This window comes from Scyliorhinus canicula, chromosome 14, assembly GCF_902713615.1.
Source record: "Scyliorhinus canicula chromosome 14, sScyCan1.1, whole genome shotgun sequence".
NCBI classification, from domain to species: domain Eukaryota; kingdom Metazoa; phylum Chordata; class Chondrichthyes; order Carcharhiniformes; family Scyliorhinidae; genus Scyliorhinus; species Scyliorhinus canicula.
Window position 1 is genome coordinate 34,583,436 of NC_052159.1, and position 18,139 is coordinate 34,601,574.

The 18,139-nt window shown below is 39.5% G+C and overlaps 1 protein-coding gene across 5 annotated transcripts in view; it reads left to right on the plus strand.

Annotated features, from left to right (window-relative positions):
• The window catches only part of proser1 (proline and serine rich 1), a 34,455-nt gene extending 24,661 nt beyond the window's left edge, over positions 1-9,794 (plus strand). For all 5 annotated transcript variants that reach the window (XM_038817650.1, XM_038817647.1, XM_038817648.1 and 2 more), the window contains 2 exons: positions 1,421-2,648; positions 7,424-9,794. In XM_038817650.1, the coding sequence (XP_038673578.1) occupies positions 1,421-2,648; positions 7,424-7,552 (1,357 nt within the window). In that variant the 3' untranslated portion in view covers positions 7,553-9,794. The remainder of the gene's footprint in view (positions 1-1,420; positions 2,649-7,423) is intronic.
• Positions 9,795-18,139: the final 8,345 nt, after the last annotated feature.

The following is an 18,139-nucleotide window of genomic DNA, read 5'->3' on the forward strand; positions in this document are numbered from 1 at the left end:
CAGGTGACTATTAAACACTAACATCGAAAAGGATAGGCTTGAAATTCTGGAAGGAGCAGAGGGTGCCAAAGACTCTGCTTAGTTTCATTTCATTAAATAATCACTGAAATAGGAGGCATTTTAGATTGAGAATACTTGCAATTCATGGTCTTCTTTTTCATTCAACTTGTCAGTATTTATTCCATTGTTTATAATGGATAGTTTTTCCGGGGTGTATTTTTTTTTCCTTTTCAAGTTTATTCCCTTTTGAAAATTTATTAATGAACCTGCCTCTAACATTCTTTCAGGAAGTGCATTCCATATCATAACCACTAACTGCATATTTTTTCCTATCTCCTCCCTGGTCCTTTTGCCAATTAGCTTAAATTACACCCTCTGGTTACTGAGCCTCCTGCCAGTAAAAACACATTATTCCTGTCTGCTCTCATCAAAACTCTTCATAATATCTATTAAGGGACGAGGAGCAAGTACGGTTAAATTGCTATAAAATATGTTCTTTAACGTAAAGTTAAATCTCAGATTTTTCAGCCTCAAAACACTAGGTTTGATTGCTTGTTGTGGGTATCAATTACCCAGGAAATATATATTTTGAAATGTTCTGTTGGAATGGCACTATTTTTTTACATTCTTTAGTGTTTGTCAAATTGTCAAAATAATGTTTGTGAGATGATATTCATTTTTATACTTAATGGCTTACAATAGATTGGTTGATGCTGTTGCGATTTTGAAGGACAAAATTCCTCTGGTCGGTTTCCCGCTGGGTTGTCGTCCGTCTCTACAATTTACAATCTGGCAAGAGAGGCCATCTATTCATGTGCCAATTGAGGCCTTTAAATGGACAATTGCTAAGGCCGTTTCCCACCCAGCCTCCATATTTAGGCTGGTGGGAGGAGTTATGTGGGGCTGGGGGTTCAGGCCTCGGGCAGGAGGTTGGGGTATCGCCTCCATCAGAAGCTCCTTTTTAATACTAGGCAGTTAACTACAGGACACACCTGCCCCCCAAAGCCAAGCCTCTCCTACCCTCCCTGCCAAGTGACCCCCAAAACATCATTCTTCCAGGAATCCTGGGACTTGGGCTTTGGGGACTGTTTGCAGCCCCATTCCTGCAGCTTCTGGCACTGCAAGGACTAGAGAGCTGCTGGCCAATCAGGTTTGTCAGCAGCTCTCTAAAACAAGGCTTTCTCCTGAGAGAGGGGCAGAAGTTCTGCCCGTAGCCAATTAACGCTCGTTGAAGTGTGAAATGGCTGCAGGGCAGTGTGCCGTTTCCCCCCCTCCCCCGCACCTATTCTTCAGATGATGGGATAGAAATTCTGGCATGCTAAATGTCCTGGCCTTGATTACTTTAAAAATGTATCACTGTTGCTTTTGTGATTCTAATTGTTCAAGCTTTTAAGTTTCATTTTGTTTTATCATTTTTCAGTTCGGTCTCAGGGATTCAGACAAGTGACAATGCCAACATATCTCCACCTTTGAACAACTCCTTCCCAGGTCTTGTATCCTTCCCAGGAATGTCAATGTTTTTCCAGAATCAGACTTTATCTCCTGCAACTCTGTCTGCACTCCAAGCAGGAATGACTGTTGCAAATCTGCCTGGACTTCAGTCTATTGCAGCTGCAGCAACTTTGGCAGGAATGCATTCTTCTGGTGCTGCTACATCTCTATCTGCACTCCAGAATGGTGTGGTGGCAGCTACGATGCCTGGACTTCAGTCTGCTGTCTCTATTGCTGGACTCCAATCTGGTGCTGATGTTGCCTCTCTTCATGGACTGCAGGCCACGGCATCTCTAGGTGGACTTCAACCTAATGGAAATTCAACACCTCTTGCTGGATTGCAGCCTACAATATCTCTCGCTGGGTTACGTTCTGCTGCAGCATCGCCAGCTGGAATGCGATCTACTGCAGCATCGCCAGCTGGAATGCGATCTACTGCAGCATCTCCAGCTGCACTACAAGCTGCTGCCTCTCTTGCTGGTCTACATGCAGTTGCTGCCTCTCTTGCTGGACTACAGTCTGCTGCTGCCACTTCACACTCTGGACTCCACCCTGCTTCTACATCTGTTTCTGAACTCCAGTCTCTTCCTGCCTCCCCCTCTGGACTCCAACATTCTGTTTCCTCTCTCCCTGGGCTGCAGCCTGCTGCTGTTGCTCTCCCCAGAATGCAGTCATCTACATCTTTTTCTGGACTTGATTCTATTGTGGTGGCTGCCTCTTTACCTGGATTGCAACCTACTACAAGTTCAGTATCCCTCCCCAGCCTCCAATCTGCGGTGACTGCCTCATCTCTGCCTGGTCTTGAGTCTGCAATGGCTGCTGCTTCTTCTCTGCCTGTTCTCCAGTCTGCTTTAGGTGCTGCTTCTTTGCCTGGGCTTCAGTCTCTAAGTGCTGGCTCTCTACCAGGAATCCAATCTGTAGTAGGTACTCCTGCGCTCTCTGGCATCCAATCCACTATGGGAACTACCTCATTTTCTGATCTCCAGTCCACTGTGGGCACCACTTCAATCCCCAGTGTACAGTCTGGTGTGAGTATGGTGTCACCAACAGGTCTACAGTCTAATGTGGATACTACATCATTGCCAGGATTCCAAACTACTATGGGTGCTGCATCTCTTCCTGGATTACAATCTTCTGCACCCTCCGCTTTACTGCAGGTAAGATGTGTGAGCACTCGGGCTGAAACAGAACAATTTTCTCAGCTTTTATATCTGGGAAGAGTTGGTGTGTACAGTGTCATAAATACAAGGCATGGGCAATTAATATATTGATTGTAGAAGATGAGAGAGTTAGTTTCAGCTGTTCAACTTCTAAGTTGAATATTTTCTATCTTTATAGGGCTTGGAAGCATGAGTAGGCCATTTGACCCTTTGAGCCTGCTCTGCCATTCGATAAAATTATGGCTGAACTGATTATGGTCTCAACTCTCCCCTTCTATTTGACCCCCGTAGCTCTTGATTCGCTGGTCTACGGATCCTATTTCTTTTGCTTTCCCATTCTGAATCCCATCAAACTAGAAGATCTGTAACGTGTGTAGATCAGTTATGCAGATTAAACTCGATACTAAATGTACAGCACATGGATGAGACCGTAGAATTTTGAAAGGTACTACTGAGGAAATAATTGGTAAACATTTTTGTGGCTCCGTGTTATTTAACTTGGAGCTGAGTACTTTTAATAAGTAGAAAAGCTCCATCTTGTGGCAGAGATGGTTAGATGTTCAGCAGTTGCCAATTCTAGGAGATCTGTTAACTGTTTATAAAGATATAAAGAAGAAAGCTTTCAGCAAAGTAGTCACTTATCAGCTACATCTGTGGTCAGGTGAAAAATATAGAAGAGATTAAAAACATTCAATCTTTTAGTCACATCTTCATTTATGTTTGCTAGAAGTGGCATACATTCATATGTAGGGACGATTCTGCTAAAATATATTCAAGCCTTGCCCCTTTTTTGAATTCTTCGGGAGCTTGACAAGCCTATCGTTCTTCTTTGTATGTCAATATCTCGGTGAATTAAAGTTGACTTGATAACCAGTCAGTACTCTTTTCTCCCGTAGTATAAATTGTTGCGATTGTTTGAAATTTGGCGTGCTTGTGTTTGTCAGATGAGCGCAGGATGAAAAGCTTCAGCAACATGTTTCTTAGAAATATTTAGATGCAATATTGGAAAGTCTTGAGCAAAATTATATTTTGGATGAAATTTATCTCCACAGAATTATGAAGGATTTGAATAGACTAGCATCTGAATACTTGGAGAATAGCTGATCAAAACCTTAAAAAATATTAATAAGAAGATTAAGGGGGTGGCACAGTGTTAGTACTGCTGCCTCAACGCCAGGGACCTGGATTCCATTCCAACTTTTGGTGACTGGAGTTTGCACGTTCTCCCTGTATCTGCATGGGTTTCTTCTGCGTGCTCCATTTCCTCCCACAGTCCAAAGATGTGCACGTTATGTGATTGGCCATGCTAAATTGCCCTTAGTGTCAAAATGTTAGGTAGGTATAGGGTGGGGAAGTGGGCCTAGGTGGGGTGCTCTTTCGGAGGATTGATGCAGATTCAATAGGCCGAATGGTCTCCTGCCCTGCAGGGATTCTATGATTCTATCTAGTTATGAAAGGGATTAAAATTTAAATAATATATTCAGTGAACAATATGTCAGCAGTGTTTGTCAAGCCTAGTAGATGCAGACTGAATCACAGAATGGTTACAGAAAAGGTCATTTGGCCTGTTTTGTCTTTGCTGTCTCTCTGTAGGTAACTAGATTATTGTTTCACATAATCTCGTTCCCTCTCGAATGTCTCAATTTAACCTGCTTTCTCCATACTTCCAGTGCATTCCAGATCCTACCCACGCCCTTAAAGCTTTTCCTCATGCCTTCCACTAATAGGAACAATTTTCCCTATCAATTCTGTCCTGACCCTGCATGTTTTTGAGTACCTCTACCAAAATGCTTCTTTTCTCTACTCAGGAAAATTGTTCTAACTTCTGACCTATTTATGTAACTGAAGCTCCTTATCCCTGGAATCATTCTTCTGAATTTTTTCTGCATTCTCTCAAATGCCTTCAAATATTTCTTAAAATATGGTGACCAGAATTGGACATGGTACTCCAATTAATGATGAATCAGTCATCTGTAGAACTTCAGCATAACTTCCTCGCTTTTGTATTTTGTACCCCTATTAATAAAGCCTAGGATGCTGCATGTTTTATTAACTGCTCTGTGTCTTGCCACCTTCAATAATTTATACACATTGTTACAAACAGCGGAGGTGAGATAATTTGAAACCCCCAATCTCTTCCTGTATTGTCCATAGTTAGTGTGGTTTTGGAAAGAGAGATGTTTGCACATCTTTTAGTCTCCTTGAGAACGATGTGATCTTTTTTTAAAAATTCATTTATGGAATGTGAGCATTCCTGGCTAGACCAGCATTTATTGCCCACCCTGGGGTTTGCGTATTCGGAGATCCAACTTTGGAGCTGGGTTTGAATTCAGGAATCAAGCTGGGAGACTTTATGTTTTTACAGACTCCTATTCTTAACAAGAAAGATGAAACTCTAGCAGTTTCTGTGATTTGTAGTGTTCTCTGCAGACTGCGAATGTATCTCTGGGCCTCTATGTCTGGATAATAATACTTGTTATCTTCATCCAGTTTCAGTCATAGAAACATTAAATTAAACACACCTAAAACTATACCAATATGTATCTAATGTTTACCAATATAAATCCCTTAAAACTACTTTTGTTTTCCTAACACTATATTTAAACCCATGAAAGCTTGCTGTTGTTATTCATTTGACTGCATACTCAAGGGGCTAAGAGGGGCACACACACACTTACCTTTCCAAAATCATGATTATGGACAGTAAGGGGAAGGAATTGAAGATTCAGGTCGTCGCCCCTCCTCTGTCAAACAATTTGAATAAATCCTTGCAGGTGGCAGGACAGGTTGAGAGAGAGCAGTTAAAGCAGACACCATCCTAGGCGTTATTAATGGAGCATAGAGTACAACAGCAAGGAAATTATGCTGAACTAGTTTACAACACTGGTTTGGCCTCAACTGGAGTATCCTGTTGAGACATGGAGTCTGGACTTGTGTTTTGGGTGAATCCCCAAACAATAGTAAGTGTAAATTCTTTAGAGATATGTTCATTCCATGGGGAGGATCCACCCAGGGTGATTTAAGTAGCAACTTTTTGGAAGCTGCCAATTGTGAAGTTGCAATGGTCACCATTGGCACTTGGTGTGTGTCCATTTCTTTTTTTTAAAGTTACTGTTCCAGAAACTTTCATACAAATGCACCCCATGCTTGAAGTTATGGGAATGGCACTTTCCAACCAAATCCCTCTGTTCCCGACCCCTTTCAAAATTATGTCCTTTATATTGTCTATTCATGTTCCTACCACCAATATGAATCACTTTACACTTCACTTTAATCTCTGCATTAAATTTAATCTGCCATTTGTCTGTCCATTCTGCCAGCCACATCCTTTTGAAGTTCTCCATTCATAATACTTCCCAGTTGGATCATCCACAGATTTTGAAATTGTGCTCTGTATACATTCTGGACCATTATATATAATATATTTATATGAAGAAGAGCAGGGGGTCTTAACACCGACCTCTGGAGAACTCCACTATAATTCAAGCAATTTAAATAAAAGCAAAATATCACATCTGAATCATACAGCAGACCAATCAGCATATGACAAGAAGAGACAACTGATGTTTGTGAATTGAAAAATAAGAGATGGCCAAACATACAAAAAGGGGAAAGGAGAATATAATCTACAGGCAGAAGAACATATCTGTGACATTCTTGCTGGATGGTGTAACATGTCATCTGTCAAGTGATGAAGCATTGAAGAATTAACATGCATTAAAGAAACAAAATAACTTGAATAGATAAGTGGGAAACAAAAACAAATGGTAGGAAATATGGAAAACGTTAAATCCTGGAGATTAAGTTTGAAAGAAACGGGTTTGATATTTAAACAGAAGGTGCTGTCAAAATACAGCGCGTCAAAGGCAGAGTTCAGAAAGAGGGATAAAAAGGGTCAAGATCGATGCGTCACCAGCTCCTCGTCCCTGATCAACACTTTTGACGAAGATTCACATCCCTTTTTCCAATGAACATTAACCCAAATTCTCACTCACCCTGGACATTGGCAGACACCGCTCCTTCACATCATTATCAACTTCTACAATGAGGTATAATGGGCATCTGAAGTCAGTGTTCAGAAAAGAAGGCTGCAGATTGTCTTAAGAGAAAGGGGAGATGGTGTTCTTGAAGGTTGTGTAAGACTTGGAAGTGTAAGGCTGAGGGCAGAAGTTTGGACTGACATTGTGATTGTGAATTTATGTGGTATACGATAGGGTGCTCTAAGCCATGCTTGTGGACAGAAGGGAGATGTTTGGCAAAGTGCTCACCAACTTTCTATTTGTTCTCCGCTGTAACTATTACTGAGTGGCAAGTAAAATTTGTTCATCACCTCCTCCCACACCATTCCCCTGAGAGATTCAGCAACATGTGTGTACTTTTTAATACTTTGTTTATGGTGAGCAAAGATGAAGACCTTGAATGTGTAGATGAAACTCTTGATGAAAATTTCAGAAGTGATGTGACTAATAGCAAAAATGAGTGATGTTTTAGTGGAGCTAGAAAGATTGGAGACTAGACATGAGAGAGAGGGTGCGATATGATAGACGAGGGTTTCCTTGCTCAAATCTAAGTATATGTGTAAAATAAAATGTTATTCTCAAGATGCAGTCTGAGTAATAGTGATTGGTTGGTCTTAGCAGAGTGCAAGCAGTAATAAAATGGAAATTGAGTAGCTAATCAGAAAGAGTTGCCACATAAAATATATATATATATATAAATGTGAACACCGTGTTGCAATTACAGTTACTGTTACATTGTTTTTTTTTCCCCAGACACATTCAGCTGCAACTCTGGAGAATTTTTCAACTCAGGGCAACAATGGTTTTGCATGCTACTCACCCGCACCAGGAACTCCGTATTCCCTGCAACCAGGCTTACCTTCTCAACTAGGGTGGCAATAGTGGACTTGCTTTTGTGTATCTTTTAAGCTTCCAATATAAAACTGATGCTTGTTGAATTTATCCAGCTCTTTGATTAGACATACAGTATATTTAGTAGTGTATGTAGGTGAAACTTGATGGTAATTTTTCTAATAGAATATATCTAAAGATATAAATTTGGTAAGGGATGAAATAGAAACAACATTTAAGATTGAAATGGTCTTTATTAGTCACAATGTCAGTAAACTAGTGAGACACACTAGCTTTCATTCAAGTGTTATCTGTGGGACATAACATTAGAGAAGTGTTAATACAAGTCCAGAGGAATGGGCTAATGAACTGAAACCAGGGGTTGAAATCCTAACATAGAAGCTGGGGAATTTTAGATAATGAAATAAATCCTGGAATAAAAAGCTGGTATCAGTAATGGTGACCGTGTAACTACTGGATTATCATTTAAAACCCATCTGATTCACTATTGTCCTTTAGGGAAATACATCTGCTGTCCTTGTTTGGTCAGGACTATATGTGACTGTGGACCCACAAACATGGTTGACAACTGTCCTCTGAAATGGCTGGCAAACCATTCAGGTGTCAAGGAGGTGGCTCACCACTTTCTCAAAGTAATTAATGAACAATGAATAAATAAAAAACATATTTATATAGTCTTTCAAGTGTATTACAAAAGGCTAGCTCAATGCATTGCAGAAGATGAACTGCTAGTTATGAATTCTCTGAAAACCAACTACTGTATTTGTTCTGGCCCTGTTCCATTCATATTGATTTTATTAATGGAAAGGTTTAAAACTAAGGTTTGATTCATAAGTTTATATTATTCCTTTTATGCTGACCAAATACATATTAGAATTAGCTAATGGGGTAGATATCTTACTTGTATTTAGAGAGAGGGTAACCAAGAGACATTCGGATGAATGGATCATATATTCCTTTGCTTACTATCTAAGCAGATGTTGTTAGGCTCCTTGACACTTCTGGAATAAACCCAGATTTTCTCTATTCTGTGACCAACCAAGTGGCATATTATTGTTTATGGCATTATTTTGTTTTTGTTTTTCACTGAGAAAGGACAAGACGCATCGGCTTGTAGGAGTCTCTGCCACAATAGTAGATTTGCAGCCCCCCCCTCCCACCCCACACACACATACACACACTAGGGGCAATGCTATCAATTCAGATCTTCCATTACTCATTATTTGCTAAAGTTTACTGATTAAAAATGCCCACCATGAGAATTTTGAAGCAGCTAGCTTGTAAAGATTGAAAGTTGTGCTTGCTGATTTATTAACTTGTTTAGATACAGGGTTAAGGAGTTTGGTTACTACAGAATTATAATTTGCAAAAAAATATCCATGCACTAACCTGTGCTATTTTGACTTCATTTAAAAAAGATGTTTGTGATATATTTTAAAAAACACACTATTTAAGAAAGAATGGTACTGGTAAACTACTCGCATTGTGATAATATTTCCTGACTCCAAGATGCATTTATCAGCTAAATGTCATCTACATGCATTGAATAAGAATTAAAGATGCAATTTGGCTTGTATTATCTAATGTATGGTTGGAACTTTCCCAGGATGGTGGAGGGTGAGAAAATTACAACTTGCCTGGTTGAGTGCAGCTCGAACAACACTCCAGCTTGACACCATCCAGGACAAAGCAGCCTGCACGATTGGCACCCCATCTACAACATTCACTACAGTGCAGAAGGAGGCCATTCTGCACTGTAGGGACTCTGATTCTAAGGCAGCTCACCACCACCTTTTCGAGGGCAATTAGGGCTGGGTAATAAATGTTAGCCTAACCAGCAAGGTCCACAATTCCTTGAATGAATGATTCTTTAAAAACCAGGCCAAGGGGAGGCAGTGGTGCAGTAGTATTGTTGCTGGACCAGTAATCCAGAGACCCAGAATCATGCTCTGAGGACCGGGGCTAAAATCACGCCATGGCAGATGGTGAAATTTTAATTCAATTAAAAATCTGGTGACCATGAAATCATTGTCATAAAAAAACCCATCTGGTTTGCAAATGTCCTTTAGGGAAATAAATCTGTCATCCTTACCTGCTCTTGCCTACATGTGACTCCAGATCTACAGTAATGTAGTTGACTCCCTTGGACTGGGCAATAAATGCTGGCCCGGCCAGCGAAGCCCACATCCCACGAATGAATAAAAGAAAAGGGCAGCACGGTAGCATTGTGGATAGCACAATCGCTTCACAGCTCCAGGGTCCCAGGTTCGATTCTGGCTTGGGTCACTGTCTGTGCGGAGTCTGCACGTTCTCCCTGTGTGTGCGTGGGTTTCCTCCGGGTGCTCCGGTTTCCTCCCACAGTCCAAAGATGTGCAGGTTAGGTGGATTGGCCATGATAAATTGCCCTTAGTGTCCAAAATTGCCCTTAGTGTTGGGTGGGGTTACTGGGTTATGGGGATAGGGTGGACGTGTTAACCTTGGGTAGGGTGCTCTTTCCAGGAGCCGGTGTAGACTCGATAGGCCGAATGGCCTCCTTCTGCACTGTAAATTCTATGAAAAGATCCCCAGATAAGAGGCTGATGTTGAAAGCACTCTTCCTGCTTGGCAGGTGATTGCTAGTTGCTTGGACAGCACTTCACTGGCCCACTGCTTCGCCTACCTTTAACTGCACTTCCTTGTACATCAATACCTGCTTGCTCAGAGAGGCTGTCTGAGAGACCTCATCTCATTGTCACCACTCTGCTGGTCCTCAAGGTAAGAATGAGGGACCCAGACTACAACTGTTGCCATTCCTGTGGGTGCTGGAGCTTGAAAATATCATGTACTGATCCGCTTTTCTGAAACATGTTCTGGTCCCTTTAAATAGAAATCCTTCCTCTGTCAAAATAGCGAGTAATCCTTCTAATCCTCCCTAATTGGTCAGGGAGCCTGGAGGTGGGCTCTTAATTGGTTTACTCTGATTAGCGATTCTGCCCCATGTTTCCCAAAGCTAATGCTATCTTCCACTAAAAGCAAATGCTATCTTCCACTAAAAGCAAATACTGACCTATACAAAAGTCTGACAACTCCCATGAATAGATTCAAAAACAGCAGCTTCCCTGCTGTTACCAGACTCCTAAACAACCCTCTTATGGGCTGATCTGACTAATACTACACTCCTGTATGCATCACCCGATGTCTGTGTCTATGTATTTATACTGTGTATCTTGTGTTGCCCTATTAAATTTTTTCATGTACTAAATGATCTGTTTGAGCTGCACGCAGAAAAATACTTTCACTGTACCTCTGTACACGTGACAATAAACAAATCCAATCCAATACTAATACCCCGTGTCAAGGATGATTCTTCCTTGTGGATGACTGGGTGGAATATATCTATCCCATACAACTATTAATCTTTTAACTACCTGGCTCTGCTTGCAGAATTTAACATGAGTTAAACCAAATTAATTATAGCAGCGTAAAACCAAAATTTGAAACCATAACATAGATTATTAATCAACTCGAATTGTCGCCTTGCAGGACAAATTATTTAAAAGTTTAAATGACACACAAACCCCTTCTGTCCAGGATCTACATACGATCGGGAGGAAAATACCAATGAAAAAATAAAATCATAGGGTTTAATTGTTCAACAGGACAGTCAAGTTCATGCATTATGTATTTCAAAAGTGCACGTTCTTCGCGCAATCAAAATAATTCAGTACAATGCATCAGAACCTCAAATGTGAGTACTTTGTATCCAGGAAATAACCATACCTTATTTTTTTTAATCATGGAAACTGACAGTTTTCCAGTTAATTAATAATACATTGACTTTTATTTTTGTGTGTATTTACCCACTCAGCACATTGGCTTCTGAATCCACAAAACACTTTTGGGGTTTTGATCTAATTTGTGCATTTGTGATTTGCCTACATTAGCCTTTAGTATGTAGAACAATTAGACATAGAGAAGATACTTCTACTTATGAGGGAGTCTAAAACAAAGGGTCATAAATATAAGATAGTGACTAACAAATCCAATTTAGGAGAAAGCTCTTCACCCAGGAAATGATTAGAACTTGATCACCCATTGGATAGTTGAGGTGAATAGCATAAATGCATTTTTAAGTAGAAGCTAGTTCAGCACGAGGGAAGAAGAAATAGAAGGATATACTGATGGGGTTAAATGAAGTGGCTCGTGTGGAGCATTAACAGCACAGGCCAGGGGCTATTTAGCACAGGGCTAAATCGCTGGCTTTGAAAGCAGTCCAGCAGCACGGTTCGATTCCCGTAACAGCCTCCCCAAACAGGCGCCGGAATGTGGCGACTAGGGGCTTTTCACAGTAACTTCATTTGAAGCCTACTCGTGACAATATGCGATTTTCATTTCATTTCAGGTAGGCCGAAAGACCTGTTTCTCTCTTGTAAATGCTGTATAATTCTAATTGCAAGTGATTTGAAAGCTGGCTTTAACTGACTTTTCAACCAATGAATAGTCTTTTTCTTTTTAAAAAAAAAAAAAAAATTTCTCCTCCATTCATCATCCATTTTTGCATCGAAAGATAGGTGAATGTTTTAAACATTAAGGGGAAAAAATCAATAAGCAGAAAATTAAATGTAAATAAAAAGGTTTCGGTATAATAGGAAGGAAGAAAACTGACATAGCTAACAGACATTTACATTTTTTTAAATGGTGTAAACTTGTTTTCATTCTTTTGATTAATAGTTTAAGCATAATACAGCTGTTAACACTTCCTCATGTTTAGCTGGGAACAAATAAAAGTAGCTGGTCAAGTGAAGCAAGACTACCCCTGATTCTACTCCCATTTTAAAGTTTCAGTTTGTTATACTGTAAAAGAAGTATTTTAATTTACTGTACCTACACAAATACCATGGTAAAGTGCTCAATAAACAAATTCAATAATATGTCAATACTGTTATATTAGTTTTAACTGACCAAGCAGTTTATACTTAATGCTCATAACTTTGTGATTCTACTGCATGAATTGAGTGATCAGCTAATAATTTTGGGATAATTCACGTTCTTTAATTAGAGATCATTTTTTAGGCGACAACATGAGAAATAGCCTAATTTTTACAAAACCAAAGCCAGAATTCATTTCCATGAAAAATGAGTAAACATTCTACTCTAACTTGATTTTAAAGGATTTTTAATGTTATTATATGTATTCCAAGGTACATTCTTTTTACAATGATCTTGATTGTTTGGTATTTGTTTAAAAAAGACAAAACATTCTTTTTCTCTAAGTTTTGGGCTGAATACTGTTGAGCATAATGTGAATTTGCTGGCATACTAATCAAAGAGTTGGTACAACACATACATCCTATCGATGAAGAAGTTTCATTTGCAGTGAACCCTTGGTTCACCTACTGATTCTCTGCATTCCCTGTGTGTGCTTAAGAGAATTGTATAAATTGAACAGTTTGTTATTTAGGTGTGCCTATTAAAAGGCTTCAGTTGTAACACAAAGTGATACATGTTCTCTAGTAGTCATGTTGAGTACTGTGCAAGCAGTTTAAAATCTATTCTCCTAATCAAGCTGTAATGATTTTAATTTTAACAATATTGGATTTTAATACTTGTTGGTATGATAAGAGTATCAACTTTAAAAATATTTTTTAAACTTAAAGCTGTAAAGCTTATAAAAATGTGCATCCTTGATATTCTTTTAAAAATGGTAGAGAGGATGCTAATACGCAAGAATAGTCAACTGGCACTTTCAGAAAACTTTAGTTCTATTTCATTATGTTAATATGTTTATGAGCATGTCATCGCCATAAACCTCATTGTTCCAAATATAGTATTTAGACTTGTAGGATAAAATGAACTGTATCCTGAGTATAGTGTAAAAAAAGTTACTTGATCTTTATTTTGAGTTTTTAAAAATCTTGTTACTCTGTTTTGGTACACCATCAGAACTGGCTTTTTTTGTAATTGTACACCTTTCAATACCTGAGTATTCTCTTGTACTTGTCAAGTCACTTGCATGTTCTTCATTACAGATATCTTTTTGCAGTCACCTAAGCCTGATATGTCACTGGCCATTTCTTGAAAATAGAACTAAGTGTGTAAGAGAAGTTAAGAGAAAAGACCCATGTCTAATCAAATGTCCCGTTATAGTGTCCAAACACATTATAAAGTGTTTTCTTTACTGTCCTACCTGGCAGGTGATTTCTAATATTTACCTTTTCAGTAGTTTCTTCATTAAAGCAGTTTTAAATTTGCTTTCCACAAATTTACATCCTATTTTCCTGACAGTATGAAATAATACTCTGGAATTAACTTATCTAAATTATTAAATTTAACTCGATGTTTTATATAGATCCATCCCCCAAACATACACACACTTTTATTTCCTTCAAACCAAAGAGCTTGAACTATTTTAATATTCCATCTTTGCTCATTTTTTTTAATACTTGGTGAATATTTGCTCTAATCGGCACTTTCTCCAAAGCAGTTTTGGGTGCCCAGAATTGAACATGGTATTCTGAGATTGTAGAGCCTGAGCATATCCCCAGCGGCTTGTATTTTGCCATTATAAGTAAAGGGGTGGAGGGGACAAAATTAGAGTGGGAGAATGCTCACTCATGTGATGCATGGACCAGTTGGGCTCAATTACTCGTTTGTGTTGTAGGAACTCTATGTTCACATATTTAATCTTTTTTATATATTGTCTACAGTTTACGATACAAAGTAACAGATGCTCAAGGAAACTTGCATGAGATTCCAAAGTTTTTGTAAATATGCCAACCATGAACAAGAAGCCCCTTGTTCAACAGTAATTCACTTTGCTGTCTGTTACGTATGCACTGCCCATTTTATTGGTTTAGGATTGTATTTTTAGTGAGATAATAAGAAAAATGTCTAAAATAACTAAGAATTGGATTCTGTATTGTCACATCATATTTACTTTTTTAAATTAGCTACAATACTATAAACTTTTGTCCGAAATAGAGAGCCATTTAGTAGCCTGATCTCATCCAATGAATAGGGTTTGGCTTTACACCTGGGCAAAAGAGAGAGACAGGAAATGGCGGCTATAATGACATTAAAAGGCCTATGTGCTTGTATTATTGATAATTAAAACAAATTGGATGCAGTGGAAATTCTGTTTTTTCAAGCATTGAGAATGATCGTGTGACTTGCTATTTGTAATGTGTGTGTGGTTTTCTTCATTTGCAATTTGTATTTGACTTCTCATTGTGTATCAATCATGTTGTGTTCATAGTGGTTTTACTTTAGTATACAAGAGAAGAGATTGTATTTTGTTCAATAACCTACTAAAATTATTGTATGCAAGTAGGCTAGAACATTGCTTTTATTGTGATATGATCTACTGGATAATTAATTATTGGATCAAAAAAATGCTTATGCAATAAAAACATTTTTGCTATACAGTACATGTGACCTGTAGCATTGAAAAATCATTACTTTTACTTGGATGCATTTGCAGAGGTGACTTGTGTGATTAATGTCCATGAGTATTCAGATTTTCAATCCATTTGCAGAGTTTTACACTATTAATTTTTCAGGGAAATCCACACCCATGTATGAGAGAAATTACTTGGAACCCTTTTTCACCTTTTCAGCAAAAGAACTACCTATCTCAGCCTTTTGGCTCAGATCAAGTGTCAGATCAAGCCCAAGATGAGGTGCAAAGCTTTTTCTTGTCAACTTGGATCTTGTATATATCTCATGTGGGGACAATGAATTGGATTCAATTTGAATTGTTTTTTGGAGCAAGCAAGGAGATTAATTAAGTGTTTCCCTTACACTCTGCACGTTGGCCAAAGGAATAAAATGTATTAAAAAATAAGGCCTGCCTGTTTGAAAGTCTGGTTTTAACCTACTATTCCAGGCTAATTGACAATCGTGATTTAAACATGCCTTAAGACAAACACCAGCAGGCTTAGCACTTGAGTACTATTTCAAAGCAAATTTGTAGTGTAATAAATATAGTCTCTGTGCATCCACTTGCATTAAAAGTGTGGCGTGCACTAGCTGACACATAATTTAACTTTTCTGGATGGCTCCCTATCATCAGATGTGGCACTGAAATTCTGGGTGGAGGAGGTTCAGAGGATGGGGGGAGTCCTTTACTCTCGGGGGTAGGAAGTCACCATGCCTCTTTCCTGCAACAGATTTTTTTTCTGCCTGGCCTCATCTCCCGTTTCTCCTTCAGGTCAGGGGGAACAACGGCAAGCATCTCGTGAACAACCACTCTCTTTCTCTTGGGTGACTTCTTTATGTTCCCAGTAAGATTAGATTAATGGATTTCCAGTTAAAATGTTGATGGTATGGTCTGCTGCTTCGCAGGAGATTTGTTGCAAGTTAAATTATGTCTGATGTAGGAATGGTTTCATAAATACAGCTGCTCAAGAGTTTAGACTTCGAGGATTAAAGACATATTGAACAATTCTAAGAGGTTCTGAGGTGACCGGCACATTTTGAAATGTTTAAAAATTAACACTTGCATGCTTTATGGTATTGACCTGTAACACAAATAAAAACATTTACCTGATGGTAGATATAGAGGATTAGACTTTCTGGGAGACATTTGTGCTCCCACGCTTAACACTTGGTCTATTCTTTTGATTGGTAACCTTCCAGATGTCTAGCTCTTGCTTTTATTTGTTTCTGGTGCAGTTCAGATAAACTGCAAATGAAAGCTAATGCTTTTAAATTTTTATGGTAATATTCCTCAGGAGAATATAAGATTTTTTAGACATTTCTTAGAACAGTACAGCACAGAACAGGCCCTTTGGCCCTCGATGTTGTGCCGAGCAATGATTACCCTACTTAAACCCACGTAACCCGTATACCCGTAACCCAACAATCCCCCCATTAACCTTACACTACGGGCAATTTTAGCATGGCCAATCCACCTAACCTGCACATCTTTGGACTGTGGGAGGAAACCGGAGCACCCGGAGGAAACCCACGCACACACGGGGAGAACGTGCAGACTCCACACAGACAGTGACCCAGCCGGGAATCGAACCTGGGACCCTGGAGCTGTGAAGCATTGATGCTAACCACCATGCTACCGTGAGGCCCTGCTCTTTGCACATGTGTGCACATAGTGGTAAGTTCTGGAGAAGCCCATACAAAATTTAACGATAACTCTGCAGCAGGGCATTTCCTAGATTACATATGTGCCATTGTGCCTTTTACTGCGTGGGCAGTGGCGGGTCGACAGGTCTTCGTAGTGTATAAAGTCTTCAACCTCTACCGAATAAGAAGGATTATTCAGGCATCAGATTATTAAATACCATTAATTTATCCAACATGTGTCTCTTCAGGTTTTCCAGGAGACTGATGGTTGACATCAAATGATGATTTTCTAAAACAATATCAGATTGCTTTCTTTCAGGACAAAAATGCAAATAAAATCTTTTGTTTAAAAAAAAGTACATTGCTAGCATTGTAACACTCAGCAGTCTAAAATGCTCACCGAGGGTGGAATTATCCTGACCCCACAAAAGCGGCCGAGGAAGTGGAACTGGGAGTAAGCTTGGAAATTATTTTGGATGGATGACCCTGTGCCTTTCCACCTCCAAACAATTTTGTGGAGTCAATGTGGTCAGCAGGTACCTGCCCACAATGATGTGTAATGAATTAGATCCATTAAGAGGCTAAATTGGTCCAGTACGAGGGGACATAGCTTTAAATTGAGGGGAGATAGATATAGGACAGATGTCAGAGGTAGGTTCTTTACTCCGAGAGTAGTAAGGGATGGAATGCCTTGCCTGCAACAGTAGTGGACTAGCCAACACTAAACGCATTCAAATGGTCATTGGATAGGCATATGGATGATAAGGGAATAGTGTAGATGGGCTTTAGAGGGATTTCACAGGTTGGTGCAACATCAAGGGCCGAAGGGCCTGTACTGTGCTGTAATGTTCTAAGATTGGACTTGATGTTTCTCTCTCCACAGATGCTTGCCAGACCTGCCCAAGCTCTGAAATTCCCTCCCATATCTTTCCGCCTCTACATCCTTTTCCTCCTTTAAGACAATCCTTAAAAGCTACCTTTCTGTCTAATCATTTGATGTAATATCTTTTGTGGCTCAGTGTCTTATTTTGTTTTACAAAGAAGCGCTTTAGGGCACTTGCATTAAAAGTGCTATACAAATATAAGTTGTTGCATTGCTGACCTTCATCAGTGGTCTTCTCCAGCAGCCTTAACCTACTCTCTAGATCAGGGGTGGGCAAACTACGGCCCGCGGGCCGCATGCGGCCCGCCAAAGGTATTTCTGCGGCCCACAAAGTCATTAAAAAAAAAAAAATGTTTTTTTTTTAAATTTTTTTTTTTAAGGTTAATGGGGGGGGGCTGTTGGGTTACTTACTGGTATAGGGTGGATACGTTGACTTGAGTAGGGTGATCATTGCTCGGCACAACGTCGAGGGCCGAAGGGCCTGTTCTGTGCTGTACTGTTCTATGTTCTATATGAGGTGCCCAGAATCATAACCGGGTGAAGTAATTATTTTACTTAATATACTATGCGGCCCTTTGTGAATTGTGAATTTCTGAATGTGGCCCTTGCACGGAAAAGTTTGCCCACCCCTGCTCTAGATCGTCATTGCTTAAGATCTCCACCTTGTCACCTCT